The sequence below is a fragment of the Dipodomys merriami genome, unplaced genomic scaffold, assembly GCF_024711535.1.
Source record: "Dipodomys merriami isolate MVZ:Mamm:240054 unplaced genomic scaffold, mDipMer1.0.p SCAF_1, whole genome shotgun sequence".
Lineage (NCBI taxonomy): Eukaryota > Metazoa > Chordata > Mammalia > Rodentia > Heteromyidae > Dipodomys > Dipodomys merriami.
In genome coordinates this window covers 74295959-74317769 of record NW_027202270.1, presented here as the reverse complement: position 1 = coordinate 74317769, position 21811 = coordinate 74295959, and the positions used below count along the sequence as shown (strand labels likewise).

Here is a 21811-nt window from a genome sequence, read left to right as displayed (position 1 = left end):
ATTTCCTTACAAATGGGGCAATGTCATTCTTTCTGATGGAAGAATCGAATTCCATTGTGTATATATGCCACATTTTCTTAATCCATTCATCTACTGAGGGACATCTGGGTTAAATTCCATATCTTAGCTCTAGTAAATACTGCTGCAATGAACATGGTTGTGCTGGTGATTTTCCTGCAGCCTGGTTTATAGTCATTTGGGTAAATGTTCAGGAGTGGTATTGCTGGATAATTAACCCTATGTTTAGTCTTTAGAGGAACCTCCATACTGCTTTCCAGAATGGTTGAACACGTTTACATTCCCACCAAGAGTATAGTAGCATTCCATTTTGACCACATCCCAGTATTAGTTTTCTTGACAATGGGCATTCTGACTGGGGTGAGGTAGAAACCCAATGTTTTGATTTGTATTTCTTTTATAGCTGAAGATATTGGGCATTTCTTTTGACTTGGACATGATTAATTAAACAGTAGTCTAAGTATTGCACAGTGAGAACGTAGGAAGATATTCCTAGAAGAGGATCACAATGTCTCAATAGATATGTGCATATGACCATATGAAATGATGCCTATTGAAATGAACTCCAAGAAATGGAAATAAGAGGTTTTTTAATTGTACTGTTTGCAGTTATTTCTTTTTTTCTCCCCCCCCCCCTTTGGTTTATTCTGTGTTGTCACTGTTCTTGATTTCAATAACATTTGTCTTGTATATACATTTATCTGATTTGGGGAAAGGAAAGGGAATCACAGAAATGGGACAAAGGGTGAACCAATTCAACAGTTATACTCATTAGACACTGTTGGAGGGAAGGGGAGAGAGTGTGGGAGAAAATTAGGGAGGGGGTAACACTGTTCAAAAATAAATGTACTTATTGGCTTACTTATGTAAGTGTAATTTCTCTGTACATTGCCTTTACAATAAAATTCAAATTAAAAAATAAACACCAAGTAGATAAGAAAATAAATAGTATTGTTAAAAACCTTCAATTTTTCATGTCTATAAGTATTACATCCAATATACATAAAAAAGAAAAACAAAACAAAACAAAAACAAAAAAATACTGGGCACAGGTAGTACAAGCCTATAATCCTAGCTGTTCAGGAAGCTGAGCTCTAAGGATCTTCAATGACAGACTGGGCAGGGAGTCCATGAGACCTTTATCTCCAATTAACCACCAGAAAACCAGAAGTGGCACTGTGGCTCAAACTGGTAGAGTAAACAAACTTAGGGACAGATTCCAGGCCCTCAGTTCAAACTCCCTGACTGACCAAAACAAAACAACATACATACACACAAACAGACAAAAACCTTGTAAAAACAATAATGATGTCATTACATGTAATCTTTGAGAAGCCAGTGAGAATGATAGATATGCTAATTTGTAGGGCCAATTTTCAAAAGAGAGGGAAAGGAGGGTTCTCAGACTTTGGTATTTGTAATCAAGCAGCTAAATGTGTTAACCCCATTAGAATTCCAGACAGATTATAGGTAATAAGACCTATTCTATATAAAATGTTAAAAGGAAGTTGTGGTTGCTGAAACCAGCACCTAATCAAATGCAAGTCATGTTGAAAGCAACAAGACTTCCTTTTGTTAAGACAAAGTTTAGGAGTTGAAAGATGAATTTTAAAAAATCACGGGAGCTGAGAAGGTGGCTCAGTGGTAGAGTGCTTGCCTTGCAGGTTTGAAGCCCTGGGTTTGATTTCTCAGCACTACATAAGCAGAAAAAGCCGAAGTGGCATTGTGGCTCAAATGGTAGAATGCTGGCCTTGAGCTGAAGAGCTGAGGGACAGCACCCAGGCCCAGAGTTCAGGCCCCACGACCAAAAATATAAAACAAAAAACAAAAAAACAAAAAACATGGCATACTGTGTATCTGTATATCAGGAGATTATAAAACTTTTAATGCAATAATGTGCATTTTGTAGACCAACAGGAAAATACTAAAGACAGTTGACTATGGAACCCATTATCTATAGTAAAAAAATCTTACAGAATTTGGTTTTATAAAACACTGAGAAACAATATCTAACCTAGACAGTGACACATCCACTGGTTAAACAGCTTTTGACATGGTTAGCTTATTTTCAAGAACCATTCTTTTTTTTTTTTCCCCTCAAGGATCCAAGACAAACTAGAATCTTTTAGAATGAGACAAGAGTAATATCATTATAAAAGTACACTATAAAAGAAACAATTAAGAGCTGTGGATGAGATACCTTAGGGAGTAAGCTTAAGAGACAATTTCAAGTTTTTCAATGAGTATTGCTTGGGGAAGGAACAAAACTGTGAATGAGACAGCTTGTGGCAGAATATAAGGGATTTTCTGAGGACACTGATCTTAGGGTCTCACAGCCTGATATTATATGTCAGCTCTGCCCCTTTTGGGGTGGATCTTTGAGCAATACTTTCAACTTCTCAAAACTCCAGTGCTCTCATCATCACTGTAAAGAAGCTCATGGAGGTAAGGCACTAGATTTGAAAACAGTCATACTACTAATACATAGACTCAGTAAATTAACTTAGTAGTGCCACTAGTGACTTAGAGTACACAGTGATGAAGAACATCTGAGTGGTAGAATTGTGCAAGTACATTTTCAATAATTGTATAAAAACAAAACAAAACAAAACAAAACAAAACTTGAAGATCTATGGTGGACAACCTAACACGTGCAGTTGCTGCCATTCCTTCCCTGTCTTTATGCGTTAATAATCATAAGTGAATGAGAAAGGAAATTAAGACAATATCTTAAATGGTTATCACACAAGGATGAAAGTTTTGAAACTTGCAAGAGGCTTAGAAACTTCCCCCAGGAGTATTCACTTCTTTTGAAGGAAATATGGAAGGTTCCATGCCATATTCCAGCCCTGAGTTCTCAAGCTCCCCTAAGACTTAAGAGTCTTCTTTAGTGCTTGAGGAAGCCATGGGTACTTGCAGAAAATGCAGCAAGTGAGTTTGAAGGGCGAGTGGGAACTTCACACTGGGTCCTCTACGTGTCATGCTGAGGCAGGTGACACACTTTTGTCTCAATTCCAGCTTCAGTAGGTCTCTGAAAGTGATCTGTAGCCGCATTATTGTTTTTCTCTGGCTCCCTGTTCCATAGCCTGAAAGATCACTTTTCCACTTGGAACTTACTTGTTGCCAAGGCTGACAAAATAGGAAGTAATTTGCATGCAATCTGCTTTCTTGGCTTTCCCAACCTCAAGAGTTTTTTAAAGCAAGTTTTATCCTTGGATTCCCTGGGCTGTTTTATGACCTCTGTTTCTCATAAATTATTTTAAACATAACCAAGCCAAAACACCTGCACATAGGTTAAATTATAAGCAAAAAGTCCTGTGCAAACACCGACTTTGTTCTTTGCCCAGCTCTGGGAGCATGCTCAAAATTAAAGCGTCCTTAGCCTCTTTTTGGCTTTTTTTTTTTGGACAGAAACTGGTGGGGGTGGGGGAAAAAAAGGGGAACTGGGAAGAGAAGGAGAGGAAGTTAAACGTTGCTTCCTTCCCAGGGTTCCTTAGAAAACTCAATATGGCATCTTCCATGAGGAGCTTGTTCTCCGACCACAGCAGATATGTTGAATCTTTTCAGAGGTTTCTCCGAAGCTCCACGGAACACCAGTGCATGCAGGAATTTTTGGACAAGAAGCTGCCCGGCATAATAGCAAGGTAACAAAGAGGGCCGTTTTTGTCAAAGGGACAAGCCTGGGTGATGGATAGGTTGAGCCCAGCGCTGGGGGTGGGTGAGGGGCTGGGCGCAGGGATAAGGGCAAGTTACTGGCAGCAGCTAGCACCAGCCCCACCTCCCGCTCTCCCTGGAGGCCTCCTGCAGCTCTGGGTCACACTTTTCCTTTAAACATTCAGAGCTCTGACTTGTGCTGCTTTTCCCGCTGCACAGAGATAACTATTAACCCTTTGCAGGCCCAATTCCATGTTCCTTTGGGGGGGAGAAAGATAAAATACAAAGCTTTCAACTCCAGACTGTTCTACCCTTCTCCAAATATGACATTAAAGAAAAAGCCTCCAATGGAGTGGCGTGTTCATTTCATGTGAAGAAAATGTAAATAATTGCCGTATGTTATTTGCTTCTAAGGATTGAGTGGATGTTTCTAGGTTCTCGTAGTATCTGTTTCAATTCATTTTTCTTTATCTCTGATTATAGCTATCATTCTCCGAAAGAATGAGATTTTTTTTTTCTTCCAACTTTATATTAGCAACGTGGCACCTAAAAAAATAGAGTTTCTCCATTATCAGTGAAACTCACTGTTTCTATCCTGCTCAGGAGACTCCCTTTTTTTTTCTTCTTCTGTGATTAATGTGTTCAATTTGTGCCTGAGCTGATAAGCATTATGAGAATAACAGATTCCACATGCTAAAGATAATCAAATCACCTAACTGGAGATGAATTGCTGTAACTCCCCCTGCTTCAGGAAATAATGATGGAAACTGGGAAGAAATGAATAACTGTGCATTCCATCTAATAGAGGGGGGAGGAGAAACGTGATATTTTATCTTTTGCTAAATTTCTCTTTGGTAGGCCTGGAATGTTTTCCCCAAGCCAGAATAAATAAATACTGCTGGCTGCATACAGTCTTCCTTAATTTAATTAAAAAATTAAATTTAAAAAATTTACATAGCTTGTTTTGAAAATATTAGTTTCTGAAAAGAACCCCAGAGTATTATGTAATATATGAACAATTAACATGCATTAGGCTGGCTATAAGAAAAAAAAATCAAACCAGATCTAGAAACTATAGCTTACCTCATTGTGTCACTTACTTACTTCTAAACTTAAAGGTAACAAATTAATTCCCTATTCTTTTCCAAGTGTAAGAGAATTTGTTCATTTCTATAGCTTATCGAAGTCCCTAGTTTTCCTCAGCCATAAGGCTGAGTCTAAAGAGACATCATGGATGGATGTAACATAGGGAATCATGGATGGCCTCTTCCCAGTTTAAGCATATCTAGTTTAACTGGAATGTAAAATTCGTGATGGATTAATTTTCCAAGTTATAACTAAATTTGCATTATAATGGTAATAGGAATACTTGAATCAAATTGTCAACCTTTAAGAAAGGAGTGTGGGGTTATTTCCTGAAAATAATGTTTAAAATTAGGTTTAGCTAAAAGTCCTCTGTTTTTTGGTTAAAGGTGTTCATGTGTATGAGATGCTAACAAGTGGTTCAGAATATCATTGTACCTACAAGGGCAGGTTTTGCTGAGTGAGTGGTGTGCTGTGCTAACTGTGTGTGGACCTCACTGTTATTTGGGTATGGTTGCCACTTAATGTTTTTATTAAAGGAAGATGGTTTTCATTTTGTTGTCATTTTGGGTTTTTTTGTTGTTGTTTGCTGCTGGTTGGTTCTGGGGATTGGGTGCTGTCCTTGAACTTCTGTTGCTCAAGGTTGGCACTCTACCATTTGATCAACAGTTCCACTTCTGGCTTTATTATTATTTTTAATAGTTAGTAAAGATAAGGGCCTCCCAGACTTTTCTGCCAGGACTGGCTTCCACCTACAATAATCAGATATCTGCTTCGTGAATAGCTAGGGTTATATGCATGAGCCTGGCTGAAGATGTTTTCATATTTGAAACACACAAACAAACAATGGTTATAAAAAATAACAACAATAAGCACAATGAATAGTGTCCCTTCCAATCTAGCTCTGACTTTCACTATCCAGAAACAATCATTTTCAACCTTCAAAAATATTTCCTATGGTATTTACTTTCATAATTCTAAATAACCTGCTTATTAAATTAACTAAATAACACAGATCTTTCTCATCTATCAATTGCATTATTTGTGCCAAAAACTTTGATTAAAATATTGGTTTGTGCCCAGTTTTCCTAGTACATATAATTCAGAACTTAGCACTATCTATAATTACTTTGTTGCCTTTTTTACTAATCTCTTGTCAATATATCACATATATTTCCTTTTGTACTAATCTCCTCTCAAATATGTGAGTGACTTATATAGTTTTTTACTGTGAAAACATTTTTCTGGCCAGGTGCCGGTGGCTCATGTCTATAATCCTAGCTACTCATGGTTCAAAGCCAGCCCAAGCAAGAAAGTCTGTGAGGCTCTTCTCTCTAATTAACTACCAGAAAACCGGAAATGGAACTGTGGCTCAAGTGGTAAAGTGCTAGCCTTGAGCTGAAGAGCTGAGGTCCAGCCCAAGAGTTCAAGCCTCATGACTGGAAAAGGTAAAATAAAAATTCTGGAGTGCTCTGTTGAAAAAAATTGCTTTTGGGCTCACAGCTATTAATGTGGTTTATTTTTTCATTTACTTTGAAATTCTTAACTCTCTTTCATATATTTTCTTGATGTTGGGTGTTTTATTTGTCTTCATTTCTTCAGTCTACCATTTTTTTTTGAGGTAATAGTATCTGGGCTTAAGGTGAACACAAGGCAAACTATTTGAGGCTTTGTGTTTTAAAAAAAATGCCTTTATTTATTAGACAGTTTAACTAGGTATAAAATTCTGTACTGAAAATGATTTTATATCACAAATTTAATGAGATTTTTAAATTGTCATTTAGCTACTACTTAATGAATCTAGTGTTTATTCAAAAGAGCTATTTTTATATATAAAAAAACCTTTTTGTTGGTTTTGATTGGCTTTGTTGACCTTACTTTGAATTTTTTTTAGGATTTCCTCTTTATCTTAATACTCTACTGAGTTGTACAGTAGATCTTTTTCACCTACATTTTTGCTCATACTCCTTAGGCTGCTCAGTTAAGATTCAGATTCTCCAGAGAAACTTCAAAATTATCTGATCATCCTTCTCCACCATTTTCTTTTTTTTTTTTTAAATTGTCTTCATCAACCATAAGACCTCTTAGATTGCTTCTCTATTTTAAAATATGTTTTCAGTGTTCTATGTTATCTGTCAGCTGACTATTGATATTTTTGTTACTATATTAAAAATATTCCTTTGTATAGTATACTTTTCATCATTATACTATCTCCTCTTATCTATTACAAAATATTCCTGTGCTGTCTGAATGTACCTTTTATACTCACATACACACAGACACACACACACCCCAATTGGTGTTCTGCATTGTAACCTTCCTATACTAGCTACAGGACCATTTTTACAAATGAATAAGTGGTATAGATAGATAATGATGATGCACTAAAGTTTATGATTATGAATCAGAATATAATTTAGAACATTGGCAAGGGGTGCAGGATTTTCATTGGTATCTTTGACTCTAGCCTTCCCAGTTTCCTCAAAACCAGGCTTCAACTTTTGTCTTCATCCTGGTACTCTGTGCAAGATCTTTAATTTCAGCCACAACCTCACAGTCCAAACACACAGACACTATTTCTCCAGTTCCCATTTCCCTTCCACTTGTCATCTATTCCCTTTTCACTTTCATCCTTTTCCAACAGTCTCTAGTTCTTCCCCCTCTTGTCAAGGTCATTTTTAATGCTTCTTTCATATATTGGTCTGAATCTTTCTTTTCAAACTGTTTTTATTTATTTTATTTTTTTTAAGTTTTTTATTTTTATTTATTTTTTATTGTGAAAATACTGTACAGAGGGGTTACAATTACATGGGCAAGATAATGAGTACATTTCTTTTTCTTTTAAATTTAATTTTATTTTATTTGTGAACATAATGTACAGAGGGGTTACAATTACATGGGCAGGATAATGCGTACATTTCTTACCAAGCATTGCACCCTCCTCCTTTGGTTTACCCTTCACATCCCTTCCCAGCCTCCCCCCTCCCCCCCAATCCCAATCCTTCTCCTTCTCCCCCCCCCCCCACACCGACGTTATAAAGCTCGTTTTGGACATGACAACTTGTACTTCTCATTGTTGCAACAGGTCCACCTGTATCCTTAAACAACTGGTTTTTCCCCATCTCCTTCACAAGTTATACTGACATCAAATATAGTGAAAGCAGGGGTTACACTGTGGGGGAGGGACATACAAAGCAACAAAGAGATAATCTTATAAATGCATTAGAAACACATGCATGAAAGAAAAAAACATTAAAATACATATCTAAGGGTTCATTTTCTTGACCTCACATTATCTGACCTTTTCCGCTTGACTCATACATATACTAGATATTGCAAATAAGGGAAACCATGGGACCTATGTTTCTTTGGGCCTGGCTTACTTCACTTAATATAATTTTTTCCAAGTTTTTCCATTTCCTAACAAATGGGGCAATGTCATTCTTTCTGATGGAGGCATAGAATTCCATTGTGTATATATACCACATTTTCTTGATCCATTCATCTGTTGAGGGACATCTGGGTTGGTTCCATATCTTAGCTATGGTAAATAATGCTGCAATAAACATTGTTGTGCTGGTAGCTTTAGTGTGGTCTTGTTTGTAAACATTTGGGTAAATGCCCAAAAGTGGGATTGCTGGGTCATAGGGGAGATCTATGTGAAGTCTTTTGAGGAACCTCCATACTGCTTTCCAAAGTGGTTGAACAAGTTTACATTCCCACCAACAATGAAGTAAGGTTCCTTTCTGTCCACATCCCCTCCAGCATCTGTTGTTGTCAGAGTTCTTGATTTTTGCCATTCTAACTGGGGTGAGGTGATATCTCAATGTTGTTTTGATTTGCATTTCTTTTATGGCTAGGGATGTTGAACATTTCTTCATGTGTCTATTGGCCATCCTTCTTTTTTCTTCAGAGAAGTTTCTCTTTAAGTCTTTAGCCCACTTATTTATTGGGCAGTTGTTCAAACTGTTTTTAATGAAGATATTTATTCTTCCAACTTCAGTGAAGTTTTTTTTCCCCATTTGTTTAGTAGTGTACTCTGCTTTCTTGAATACTACAGTTGCTTATCCCTGTTTCTCATTGCCCAGTGCCTCTCCAAACTTTATCATTTTATTTTCTGTCTCTTTTGTGTGGTCCTCGAAGTCCAGTGACCTAAAATGTGGTGTTGTTTCACCTTCCCACTACTCTTTTATGTGGCAATATCATTGGATGATGGAGTACACTCTCCTGTTTTTGACCACTGCCTTATGATGATAGTTCCCTAGAATGTGTAATTGACCCTGCTCTCTCTCTCAAACCCAGCTGAAATCTTACACATACAAATTTCTGCAGAGTTCACATTTTTAAAAACCAGATAAAATGAAACCTTGCTTATCACACTATATAATCAAGTTTCTGGAACCACCTCTTGCCGAGGTATCCAAGCTGAACCCACAGTCATCATTTTGCACTTGGACACTTTCCTGACCCCTTCACACCTAGCTATAAACAAGCCCTATTACTTACTTCTCAGCCTACGTATCCATTCTGATTCTACTACTAAAACAAATTTGGGGTTCTATGAGCTCACATTTTAACTGGAGAGGAAGTAGTATGTTATTCACTTGTGGAACTCAATGGCTAGAATAAATATATAGCAAGTATATAATAAAGTCATTATTGACCTATCGCCATTTATAAAGAATGGCATTTCATACCATCACACTCAAATGCCCACATTTTCTGTCTGTAGTCTCCAAACAATCTCTAAACAAACATGATTTCCTAATTATGAGCTGTTCATGGGCCTCTTTCTAAGTCTCCCAAGTAAATATAGTTAATGAATGGAATCTATATTTTAAGGATATCCTAAAGACAGTCATATAACCACTGAAATGACTGGAGAATTTTATTGGCCTCGTTTCACTTCATTAGAGTTTTAGTACTGTTCTTTTTAAATAGACTTGATAATCAGATTTTGAAAAACACCTAGCATTTTTTTTTCTTATATCGTCTGATTTTCTTTTTTCAGTATTGGAGACTCAAAGTCAGAAATTAAGATTCTGAGCATAGGCGGAGGTGCAGGTATGTATAATATACTCAATAATATATATTTCACCGAAAATATGCTATTTCATTGCTATGTTAATTATTCTTTTGCTTGCTGATTTCTTTAGTTTTTGGAATATATCATTATAATCAAAATTGATGCCCTCAAAGATTTATAGGGTTTAGGATATTAACTTTCATATTTATTTGTAGTATACTTTAAGATATGGCTTCTTTATTCCTTTTTTTTTGTGGGTCATGAGCTTGAACTCTAGGCCTGGGTGCTGTCCCTTAACTCTTCAGCTCAAGGCGCTTGCTCTACCATTTGAGCCACATCACTACTTCTGGCTTTTTCTGCTTATATGGTGCTGAGGAATCGAACCCAAGGCCTTATGCATACAAGGCAAGCACTCTACCACTGAGCCATCTTCCCAGCTCCACTTTATTCTTTTTATGAATAGAAAAACAAGATAATATTGAAGCTTATCTTTAACTACAATAATTTAAATATTTATAGAAAAGGAAAATTTCAAAAGGTCTTCAAATTTGTGCCATTTAAAGCAAGGCCTATAGACTGGTTACTTATTTGTTGACTGTTATTGGTCTATGAGTGGATTTGAAATATTCACCAGAATGCAGTTGCTGCATAGATACTTCATTGAGAAAGACTCACTTTGGGGTAAAAGTTTGCTGAATGACATAATTAATTTACCTAATTGTGAACCTAGTTTGAGTTACATTGGCCTCAATCTCCCTTCCTCTATTTGAGTTCTGGAACTGTGTTCTAACCATTCAAAACATTTATACTACCCTCCTTGTGTAAGTATTTTATAGTGGCATTGTGCTTAGAGTTAATACTTTAATGAAATTGCATATATAGCCTTGGCTGAGACTAAAACTGCAATTTGCTCATCAGTGAAATAGGAACATTGAGTCTTATCTCACAGGATTATAGTGAGAATATCATGTGATTATTCTATAAGGGAAAGGCTATTGCTTTCTGCAAAAATCAAACACAAAGTTTCATTTCAAGAATTGGTATTTCTTTTAAATTTATTTTCATCTGTAGGTTTCAGTTAAAATATTGTTTTACAAAACAGGTAAATGTTATCTATTCAGGCTATTGTTTTCTGGGTCCTTTTTTTGTTTGTTTTCTTTTTCTTGTTTGGTTTTTGTCTACCTGCTGGCTTAATTATGGTCCCCACTTGGAGAGTACACTGCCAATTGTGACTTAGTGCTAAGTTGTAATTCCTTTAGTCTGTTAAGTACAAGTGTTTCAGTGCCACATGAATGAGTTGAATTGTGGCCCATATTAACACAAAGCAAATGAAGAGCCCTCTGGTGAAATTGGATAGCTAGTTTATGATGTCATTATTTGTTCATTTTTCATAAAATACACTGTGATATAATGTAATAAGAACTAATCCTTAAAATCATTTCATTTTATTATCATCTTTCACCAAGAAAATAGAAACTAGAGAGAACAAATAAAGAAGGATACTGTCACGAGTAATACTATAGAGAGTGTTTAAGCTAAAACACTCCATTATTGCTTACTGATACTATAAGCCCACAGGATTATAATAGTGATGAACTACCCAAAGAGCATCTTATTAATTCACTTAACCAAGATAGTCATTTCCAATTTTTGCATATGGGTCTCAAGTAGCCAACGGGCAATGAGACTATGATTTGATAGTGTCACTCATGCTTGGACAAGAAAAGAAGCCTTACAAAGAAAAGTAATTAAAAAACAATCCCTATCATGGCCCAGTTAATTGACCTCCTAATATAAAGTTAATTGAATTTCTAATGCAAATTTATCCAGATGCTTATGAGCTATCTCAAGAAAAAATGTTTGGCTTGCACACTGATTTTTTTTCACATCAAGGTACACCTAAAAGCTAAAATAGAGAACTTACCAAAATAAAGGTTGAAACAGTATTGTGGTGGAACGGAGCATTTTATTAGTAATAGTCTTTGCCTGGGGGAGAATATGGACACCCTGAAAATGATTCTTTGTTTTAAAAAAATCACTGAAAACAATTTGAAAAATGCTAAGAAAAATTCAAGTTATGAGTACCCACTTTTCACTTCCAAAGTAACCTATATGGAGTCAAAGCAATGAATTTAAAATCAGTCAGTCTAAGTGTTCTGTTATGAAACAGCATCATTCTGAGGGGAGAGAATATTCCACTTTGGTTATCTTGAGTGCTTAGATTACCTGTTGGGAAATGCTTAGCTAAAACCCTTTCATTGCCCAATAGAGAATACCATGCCCAGAGGAACTGCCTAGCCTTGCCTTGGAGAAGTGAATGCCCCACATGTTTTTCTATCTACAGTGAAATATATTACATAATCTTCAGCCTGAGTGTCCTTACAAAGCAGTCACTAACCTCTAATCGGTGGCAAGTGAGGGCCTGCTCCTTGTCCTGTAGTTTATGCTTTATTCCCCTGTTATGTCTCATAGGATCCCATTGAAGTCTTAGCTTACAAGACAATTTTATTGACAAAAAATATTCCATAATTAGTTTCCTAGACAACTACAAATGATGTTCTGCATGTCTTTGGGGGCAAATCTTCTCTCTATGTTCATAATGATGTGGCCTCTACTCCCAGCACAATTGAGAAACAAATAAACTAAATGCTTCCATAAATGAAATTACTGCTTTTATAGTACTGAGTGCTCATGTTCTTTGGAGTCCTTATTTGATTTTCTTTTAAGAAACATAAGCATGAAGGTCACATGTGTGCTCTTTTTCTTCATTAGAGGGTGTTATTTGTATAGAGAGACTTCTGTAGCTTATGAAAAAAATGTAAGGTTTTTGTGAAAGGGACTTGGCACTTCAGTTCAATCACTAAGCAATTATTATGGTCCCAAAGAGATCCAAAGAAAGGATATGGGTGACCAACTCCTGGGGAGGTCTTAAAGTTACTTTTCTTATCAATAAAACACAACTGGTGAGCAGCACTGCTATCCACAAGTGGTATGCTCAATTGTTAGGGATATGTGAAAAATAAATACTGCATGAGGCCCCAAAAGAAATCAGGAGGAGGGGCTGGGAAGGTAGCTCAGTAGTAGAGTGCTTGCCTTGCATGCATGAGGCCTGGGTTCGATTCCTCAGCATCACATAAGCAAAAAGAAAAAAGCCAGAAGTGGTGCTGTGGCTCAAGTGGTAGAGCGCTAGCCTTGAGCTGAAGAGCTGAGCAGCTGAAGAGCTGAGGGACAGCTCTCAGGCCCAGAGTTCAGGTCCCACGACCGGAATTCCCCCCCCCCAAAAAAAAAAAGAAATCCGGAGGAAAACAAATCATGAATAGAAATACAGAGCATGTAATTTTTTGCAGAACTTAGACTGGAAGTTGTTGATACATGTACATGAGTTTGTGTGTTTAAACACACACACACACACACACACACACACACACACACACACAATTAGAACCAGGATTTCTGTTCCTGGGTCTCCATGTGTTTATATCACACGAACTGCAGCCATTGTTTTTAGGTTTTGAGAATAAGGGCATTGTATTCTAAATCTTTTCGAACCTGGTTTTTGGTACTTCTTAAAATTAAACTCTCCAGTGGAGTTTCATTATTATTCAACATTTAATGAGTGTTGTCTTTATGCTAGATGGTGCATGGAAAAAAGAAACCCATATTCGTTTTTGTAAGGGAGAATGCTATTAATTTACAGTGCATATTTTTATGACTAAATATTCTGGAAGGCAGTAATGGGACTGTGTTCTTGCTCTCAGCTCTGCTTACATGAGAATCCTTTTATCTGTCTTGTTGTTCAGTTCTTATGTGCAAATGTCAGAAAGTTTTATATGAATTAAAACTAAAGTTATTGCAATAATCTCATCTTATATGAGTTTATATTTGCATTTTCATTAACCTATTAAATACTAATCCAATTGGTGTGCAATATATAATATTATTTTAAAGATGTTTGTTGATATTTTTTAACCCATCTTGGCTATTCCGATATGAAATACAGGTAGTAGTTGATCTTTTTGGTGGTTTTACTGGTATCTGTTGAAACCAAGTGGGTTTTTTGTCCTCCCACGTAGCATTCCTATGGAGGTTAAAGAGTAGAAAAGAAATCATAGATCAACACCCTCACTTTAAAAAATCCTGAACACCATTAAGGCAGGACAAAACAAGGGTCTCATTAGTTCAGTCTAACCAATTGTATGAGGCACATGCAAAAATTATAACAGTAATAGTCAATTATTTGACAATCTAATCTTATGAGATTTTTGTCTTCTTTCATAAATGCTATGGTAAGGTGACATGGAAGTTTAAGCTATTTGGATAGGAATAGAGTGAGTATAATTAAGAACTAGAAGAGCCAGCATGGCAGGTTTACAAACCAAGAGGAGTCAGGATAGAAAGGCCAATTTTTATGTCAATAAACAGTTTATGTCAATAAATTAAACAGTTTATGTCAATAAATTAAAATGATTAGGGAAGTAGAGGAAGCTGGGAAGTTTTTCTCCCAGATAAAATAACTTGAATGAATCTATTGCCACTTTAGATATTTCCTGTTAAATAACTGTAAAATATTTGCTCCCAAAAGGCCAAGAGAGTGATTTCTTAGTTCATTGTAAGAACTTGCTAAAGATCAAAATTATCTAGAAATGGAACCACAGGTTTTGAGAAGTGAAGAGTCATTTGTCATTTCATGAATATCAACATGGACTAGAAAAATACTTTTCAGGCGTGATGTAGAGGGACTCAGGCACTGATCCTCTTGGGTGTTTGGGCCATTCAAAGTACTTTTGAGCTGGGCACTTGTGGCTCATGCCTGTAATCCTAGCTACTCAGGAGGCTGAGATCTGAGGATTGGTTTCTAAGCCAGCCCAGACAGGAAAGTCCACATGAGACTCATCTCCAATAAACTTCTCAGAAAAAGCCAGAAGTGGTGCTGTGGCTCAAGTGGTAGAGCAGCCTAGAACAAAAATCTATGGTTTGATGAGCAACAATTTAGGAAAGAAATAGGCCTTTCTACCTAATATGGCCATCACAATGTTTAGTTATATTGAGAAGTGAAATTTAATGGGCCTCCTTGCAATTTTTAGTCCATGTTCTAATGACTTATAATTTAAGATGAGTAACTATATTTCATAACTATGAAGTAATGTGTGTGTGTGTGTGTGTGTGTGTGTGTGTGTGTGTATTAGGACAATTACCATTATAGTTTGGGGCCTTGAATACAACTACACAGTTTAAAAGCATTTCTATATATGTAATTTTAGTAGGAGAATGTATCTCATTGTATTGCATTTCAGACTCTCAGGGAATGTGAAAGTCTTGTTTAAAAACAAGTCCATTACAGATTTGAGAGAATGCAACACAAGGCAACAATGTTCGAGTCATTGTCATTAAACGCAGAGCAAACACAATTGTTTTGGCTAATTTAATAAGGCTTGAAACAGAAAACGGGGTAATGAGCAGAGTGGAAACAAAACTATCATTATTTGCAGATTAAATGACTATATATTTTTAGATAAGCAAACAAGCTCAATTGTAAAGTCTTAGAATTAAGAAAGCAGTGGTGGCCTAATACAGGGACTATAAACAGAAAGAAATATTCTAGATCCAAACTCTTTGTTAGCATTTGAAAAGTTTTCATTCTCCATTTTGATTGTTTAAAATCAAGGTGTAAGTCTGTGATTTATGCTTAGTGTAATTTTTCTGAAGGACACATTTGGGTCTTGGCAGTTTTTGTTTGGATATAGTTTGGGATATAGTGTCTTATTGACTAGGTTTCTATTTGATATTTCCTGTTAAGTATAACATCACAACTTAATAGAACATACATGCAGCTCTGTTGTGGGTGTCTATTGTCTTCATTTTAGTATGGTGAGCCTGATAATATGTACAGTGAGGATTTGAAAGTTACAGAAATTAGGGTCATTGTTCAGGGTCTTCTGAAACTTTATTCACAGTAATGAACTGAGAGAAACGATGGCAAATATCTGGTTAGCTATTGATTGTGTATTAAATCGAAATACAAAAAATGCTCAAGAAAAGTTTAAGTGTTCACTGAGAAGATTTAAAAAGCCTATTATTGTTAAGCTAATAACTGGTTATTAGGCTAAGAATTGGTTGCTCGTTAAACCCTAGCCTATTGTTACACTGTGGTCTTTCATGTAAGCTATGGAAATAATTGATATTTTCCTGAATGAAATTTGACATTTGCTATCATGGATAGTTCTGCTTCTCCTTTAATTTACACTGGCTTTGTCATGCTGTTTGCGTAAAATCTTGAAATACTTGGCCAATGGCCACTCCCCTGCTGGCCTTCCACAGTCACTGGTGCTATTTCAGTGCCTCTGCTGCCCACCCACTTACTGCCCACCCATGTACTGGATTGGTTGTGTTCACCTAGGGGGAGGGCCTCTGAGCCTGTGCCCTTGCTGAGCAGCTTGTAACTCTCCTTAATCTTGTTTTCTTTTGTTTATTACCACAGACAAAGAGTCTCATTCTGAACATTAATCCTAGGTCTTGGAATTAACCAAATAAAGTTAAAACTTTTTGCCCCCATATGTATGTTCATGTTTAGGCTCCTCACAATAGAAAAATATATTTAACTTCACAGTTAGTTCTCTTAACACCATAGTTAGTTGTTTTTTTGTAGGTCATGGGACTTGAACTCTGGGCTTGGGCACTGTCCCTCAGCTCTTCAGCTCAAGGCTAGCACCCTACCACTTGACCCACGGCACCACTTCCAGTTTTCTACTGGTTTATTGGAGATAAGAGTCTCACAGGCTTTCCTGCCTAGGCTGGCTTTGAACCGTGATCCTCAGATATCAGCCTCCTAAGTAGCTAGGATTACAGGTGTGAGCCACTGGCACCCCTGGCTAGTTAGTTCTTTTATATGTTGTTGTTTTGTTTCCTTTTGATGCTAAGAATAGAACCCATGGCTTTATGCATGCTTAGATCATATTCTACCACTGTGTTATACCCCTAGCTCCACAGGAATATATATATACATATATATATATATATGCACATATATATAATGCATGCTATATACTTATGCATGTTATATAAATACACCCATGTAGTACAGTCATATATCATTCCATGACATGTGTTCTTAAGTGATTTTGCCATTGTATGGATAGCATGGGATATAAAAACCCACACTAAAACATCTAGGGTGTCATTAGGCATCTTCTGGGCTCATCATTGTATATACAGAGTTGTTGATTAACTCATTGTTATGCATATGATTTTATACATATATATACATAATATAAACTTTGTACATAATCTATACATATTCATATGTAAGTATATACATATAAAACCACATTTTATATATGCACTTTAATTTATATTATATATATAAAGTTAATCATTAAATCAATTATTTCATGAATCTATTTGTACACAATACAGTGTGATATAGCCATTACAAATAACACATTTTAATGCATTTCAATATAATATTAATGTTTTAATTCCCAGGTAAGAAAAGCAGATCTATTCACAAATATTCATAATGATCCCAGACTACAGAAGGCAAAGAAAACCCTTAGGAAAGGAGTAAATCTAAATGAGAACTTTTGCTTTCTCTAGCAATGAGATATTAATTTCTTTTCTATTTTATACATTTCTCTATGTTTAGTTTTCTATAACACTTTATAACTGGAGATGGGAAAATATACTTAATTAAAACTAATATGACACATTAGTGATAACGATAGGGACTGGACTCCCTGGCTCTCTTTCCTTCTTCTTTAGCTAAGTGGTGGCAATTTCACCTGCTGCCCCAGAGCATTTTCATGCTAGCTTACATGTTTTTTTTTTGTTTGTTTGTTTATTTTTTTCGGTTGTGGGGCCTGAACTCTGGGCCTGGGCGCTGTCTCTCAGCTCTTCAGCTCAAGGCTAGCTTTACCACTTGAGCCACAATGCCACTTCTAGCTTTTTCTGTTTATGTTGTGCTGAGGAATCGAACCTAGGGCCTCGTGCATGCAAGACAAGCACTCTTCCACTGAGCCACTTACCCAGTCCAGCTTACATGTTTTTGATTGACTTATAACAGTACTGTACCTGAACAAATGCTTTAAGAGCTATTGGAGCTTCTATCAATTTCAACTCGGATTTTAGTCTATCATTTTTTCCATGCCTGACTCCAAGGGAACTTTGACTCACAGAGATTGAGGGTGATGCTAATTGAAAGCAAGGTGCTTGTCCTCATTTCTTGATGGTTTCTGTTGTTTATTTGTGGCTTCTTACCTTTATTGGGCAACAGGCTCTTAGATTGTTTCAGTCAACTATAAATGGCTATTTTCTTCAGGAAAATCTGTGTCATTAATGGTGTTGGGCTAACGAAGTGAAGCTCAGGTAAGAAATGCAGATTGAGACAGAAGGAGAGAGACAATTAGTAATGATGAGATCACAACCATGTGATTATCTTTGCCTACTCTGGCTAGCACAAACAGCTTTATTTTATAAAGATAAAATACTTACCAGTAACGGAAAAAGCCAGACATGGTGGCATAGGATTGTTATACTAGTACTTGGGAGGCAGAGGCAAGAAGATCTTCAATTTGGAGCCAGCCTGAGCTATACAACTTGATCCTGCCTCAAAAAAAATAAATACAACTTTTACATTTTAAAATATGAATGTTATACATTAGAAGTTTAATTGTATAGAGTTTAGACTCTACCTTTTTCTTTGGATGTACTGAAGTAGAGTTTTAGTATCTCTATGTTTAAAAATTACAAGTTGGAAATTAGGGCTCACCAGTTTTTCTCTGAGTTGTCTATCAAATATCTCAACACTTCAGTGATCACAGCCTTTGGGGCATTTTCTCTATGTTTATATTTCATAGAACATTTTGGCAACATGACTTTCATAGGCATTCAGCAGTTGCAAAGTATTCAGGCAGTAGATTTCCTGGGCCAAGGGCCAGAAGACACATGAGAGCAAATGGCAATGCCCTTTTGGCTCAGGATTTATATTTATAATCCTCTCCCTGAAACCTTACAGCTATTTTAATATTCTCCTCTCTTCCTTTCATACTGACAAAACTGCTTCAATACTGATTCACCCAGGGGAAAAGTAGAGATAGAAGGGGAACAAAAGGGAGGGATCTTGTCAGGAATCTTCTATCTTTCACACTGCAGCTCACAATCAGATTGTTCTTATTCTAGTAACAAACCCAGAGACAAAATTATTTCTCATTGCCAAGTATGGAGTTATCTGAGTAATCTTTCTTCCTAGAAATAATTTTTTTTGCCTGATATTTTAGTAGCAGGAACAAGGTTGATAAAAAATCTTATTGCAGCATGTAATGGAATAAAAATTTTTCCTGCTGATAATCTAAGGAATTCACATGTATTTCAATAATGAGAAATGAAGCAAAAGCAGGCTGAGTGAGATCAAATAGCAGAACTCACCAGTCTCTAATTCTTCATTTTCTTGACCTACAGATTTTCTCATTTAGGGCAGCCTGGGGTTCTCAAGCAGGGATTTGTATTTCATTTTATGTAGGATCAGTCAGTAGGATAAGCCAGACATCACAAATATGTGATGCATGCTTTTCTCAGTTGTCATTTTATTATGGAGCTGTACATTTAAAAGGCAAATCTCCATTTCTCTCATTCCTATTCTCCTTGAGGATTCTTGTAAATGTCACCTTTTCCAAGAAGCTTACTTGACCACTCAATTGAAAATCACAGAGACCTTCTGCCACAGCTTCCCATGTTTTTTAGTTTGATTTTTCTCTGTGATGCTTCGCATTACCCAGATAGATTACATATTTATATATATTTTATTGCTATATTTCTAATGCTTAGAATCTGGCATTTTGTAGCTTCAATTTATTGAACATTTACTAGATATCATGAAGTATGGTACATTGTGTCTCTAACACAGTGATCCTAGAACATAGAGCATTTTCCCCATGACTTATAAAAGCACAATTTCAAGGACAGAGAGATTTACAAATAGTTATAATTGTTGGTGATACTAAACTTGGGCTCAGTTTTGTTGCTCTATGCACTAATTTTTTAGAGATTTCCGTTAAGTGATGTATTTAAAGTATGGCTTGCATGCTAACAAAATTGCTTCATGAAAGCAAGATACTCCAAAAATATATGACTTTTCAATTAAATATAACCATCTAATATAGCCCACAGTCATGACAAGTCATTATATGTTTGTGGCAGGTTTGAGGGATACAGTGGTACAAAGGATATTTGTTTACGGGGAAGGAGTTTTGTTTTAAATTAGCTTTTATTTAGCATTCATTCTTGGGTACTCAAGAATGAAAGGGGCAAAAAAATATTCATAAGCTAACCTATTAGAAAATAACTTTTGATTAAATTAAAATATATTAGCTTTTGAAGTAAATTGTGTTCAGATAGCTTTGTAAAATTCACAAAGCAGTATTTTTAATAAAAGTTGTTTTGACCTTCATTATAGCATAGACCATCTTTGTACTATATATTTCAGAAAAAGAGCCAAAGCATAACCAAGCTTCATTAAAAGCCTGTTGCTTCATGCTTCTTTATGTTAGTCTTCATTCTCCTCCATAACTCTCTGGGGTTTCATTTAAAAGTGAATAAGCTAATGTTCAGATATTCTGAAGCTCAGAGGATTTGCTATGCTTATGGTCAGGTGGTAGGTGGTAGAGTGGAGGCCTAAGCTCAGATCTAATTTTCTCTAAACTCTATGATTCATCCCTTATGTCAGGAAACCTGTACCATAAACAACATGTAGAGCCTTCCAGTTACTCATAATTATGTTAAAGATCTAGAGTAAGTGCTTGAAAACCTAGAACAGAGTAAATGGTAAACACATAGACTAGCCCAAGCGTAGTTTCCTGCTCAAATACTTATAATTCCCAGCATCCTCTCTGATTCACTCTCCCTCTTCTTCATGACAGCGAATTACTGAGCATGTATAACTTCTTTGTTTGTTCTAGAGATTTCCAAATGGTATTGTAGCAAATTATTGCACTTAAATGTGTTATGTGTCTCTCCTTACCAATCTGTATGTTTCAACATTCTCTTGTATGATCACATAATATGTTGAAAAGTATTTTATCCTCTCCACCCTAATGAAATCTTCACTGGGGCAGACAAATTTAAGCAAAGACAGAATAAAAAGACAAAAATGGTTGAACACTAGTGACTGATGCCTTGGGTCCTAGCTACACAGGAGACTGACATCTGGAAGATCATGATTCAAAGCCATGTGGACAGAAAGTTTGCTAGACTACATCTCCCCATAACCAGAAAAAAGCAGGGCTGGAACTATAAACTAAATGTCAAATGGTATAGCATCAGGTTAGCAAGCTAGAGGACCAGCAGGGGAGAGAGAAGAGAAGAGGAGAGAGAGAGAGAGAGAGAGAGAGAGAGAGAGAGAGAGAGAGAGAGAGAGAGAGAGAGAGAGAGAGAGAGAGAGAGAGAGAGAGAGACAGAGACAGAGACAGAGACAGAGACAGAGACAGAGACAGAGATAGAGACAGAGAGACAGAGATAGAGACAGAGACAGAGACAGAGACACACAGAGAGAGACAGAGAGACAGAGAGAGAGAAACAGAGACAGAGACAGACAGACTGATACACAAAGAGATGAAAAGAGAAGAGAGAGATGCACATTTTTAATACATACAATGAATAACATGAAAAACAGCATAAGTAACTCAAAGCAGAGGCTTAGAACTCCACTTTATTAGACCACTTTCAACAAAAAAAGGTAAATGCGGGCAGAAATTCAGGACAAAGGAAAACAAATAGTGTTATGCCTCTAAAGAAAAGTGGAACCTAAACAAATGTAAATATGTGGGGGAAAAAACTAATATTAAGGTTTGTTTTCAGATACTTCTGATCTTATCTCTGGGTTAATAAGAATCTATCATTAACTCCCATCTTACTTTGAGACAGAAAAACAGGGGGCGGGTGCGAGATCAGGAAACTTTCTTTTTCCATTTGTCACTTCTTAGTTTCTATTAGCTCAAAAATAATTGTCATGTTAAAGAGCTACGTTTGGCTTTCTTCTTC

The 21811-nt window shown here is 36.3% G+C and overlaps 1 protein-coding gene across 1 annotated transcript in view; it reads left to right on the top strand.

Annotated features, from left to right (window-relative positions):
• Positions 1-3439: 3439 nt before the first annotated feature.
• Positions 3440-21811, top strand: part of Hnmt (histamine N-methyltransferase) — a 34372-nt gene continuing 16000 nt past the window's right edge. Inside the window, exons 1-2 of the mRNA XM_070023839.1 lie at positions 3440-3662; positions 9767-9819. Of these exons, the coding sequence (XP_069879940.1) occupies positions 3526-3662; positions 9767-9819 (190 nt within the window). The 5' untranslated portion in view covers positions 3440-3525. The remainder of the gene's footprint in view (positions 3663-9766; positions 9820-21811) is intronic.